At 56.3% G+C, this 913-nt stretch overlaps 1 protein-coding gene across 1 annotated transcript in view; it reads left to right on the top strand.

Moving 5' to 3' along the window:
* LOC102039635 (antigen peptide transporter 2-like) overlaps window positions 1-695 on the top strand; it is a gene marked incomplete at both ends in the record, with an annotated part of 7,627 nt that extends 6,932 nt beyond the window's left edge. The window contains one exon of the mRNA XM_031065819.1: window positions 465-695. Within this exon, the coding sequence (XP_030921679.1) occupies window positions 465-695 (231 nt within the window). The remainder of the gene's footprint in view (window positions 1-464) is intronic.
* Between the last annotated feature and the right edge of the window lie 218 nt (window positions 696-913).

Below are 913 nucleotides of genomic sequence, written 5' to 3'. Positions count from 1 at the left end.
AGAAAAGAATAATAACAAAGGTTGGTGGCTCGGGCTCTCTGTCCGAGCCAGCTGGGCTGTGATTGGCCATTAATTACAAACATCCAACACGGGCCAACCAAAGATCCACCTGCTGCATTCCACAGCAGCAGATAATGAATGTTTACATTTTGTTCCTGAGGCCTCTCAGCTTCTCAGGAGGAAAAATCCTAAGAAAATAATTTTCCATAAAAGATGTCAGCGACAGACAATGAAATGGAACTGGGACCACGGGAGCATGGGAGCAGAAATGGGGACGCTGGGAAGAGGGATGGTGACGCCAGGAATAGGGTGGGGACAACAGGAAATGGGATAGGGACATTGGGAAATGGGATGGGGATGACAGGGATGGGGATGGGAAAAGTGGGAAGTGAGGGGTGGGGACACTGGGGACACAGATGGGGACAGTGGGATCAGGGATGGAGACACTGGGGACACCAAGGTGGGATGGGGTCATGGAACAGGGGTGGGGACACCAGGAGCCAAGACAGCGTCACAGGGTTTGGTGCTGGGGCAGGTGGTGCTGGTGGAGCAGGATCCCGTCCTGTTTTCTGGAACGATCCGTGAGAACATCCTGCTGGGGCTGGAGCACTGCAAAGAGTCAGAGCTGCGGGAGGCCGCCACTGCTGCTGGAGCCATGGAGCTCATCCAGGGACTGGAGCAGGGCTGGGACACTGGTGAGAGCCAGGGGGATGGGGCACCCCTAGGGCACATCCCCCTGATCCCAGGATCCTCTGGCAGCGATGGGAGAGCAGCGTGGGAGGCACATGGTGGGGTGTGCAGGGCATCCCTGAGGTCAGACCCCACTGATCCTGTGGGATTGCTGATGCAGGTCTGATCCCACTGATTCTGTGGGATTGGTCACACAGATCAGATCCCAGTGATCCCATGGGAT

The sequence above is a fragment of the Geospiza fortis genome, unplaced genomic scaffold (genome assembly GCF_000277835.1).
Source record: "Geospiza fortis unplaced genomic scaffold, GeoFor_1.0 scaffold6165, whole genome shotgun sequence".
NCBI lineage: Eukaryota > Metazoa > Chordata > Aves > Passeriformes > Thraupidae > Geospiza > Geospiza fortis.
Note: the sequence above shows the minus strand (reverse complement) of the source record. Positions and strands in the feature narration are given on the sequence as shown.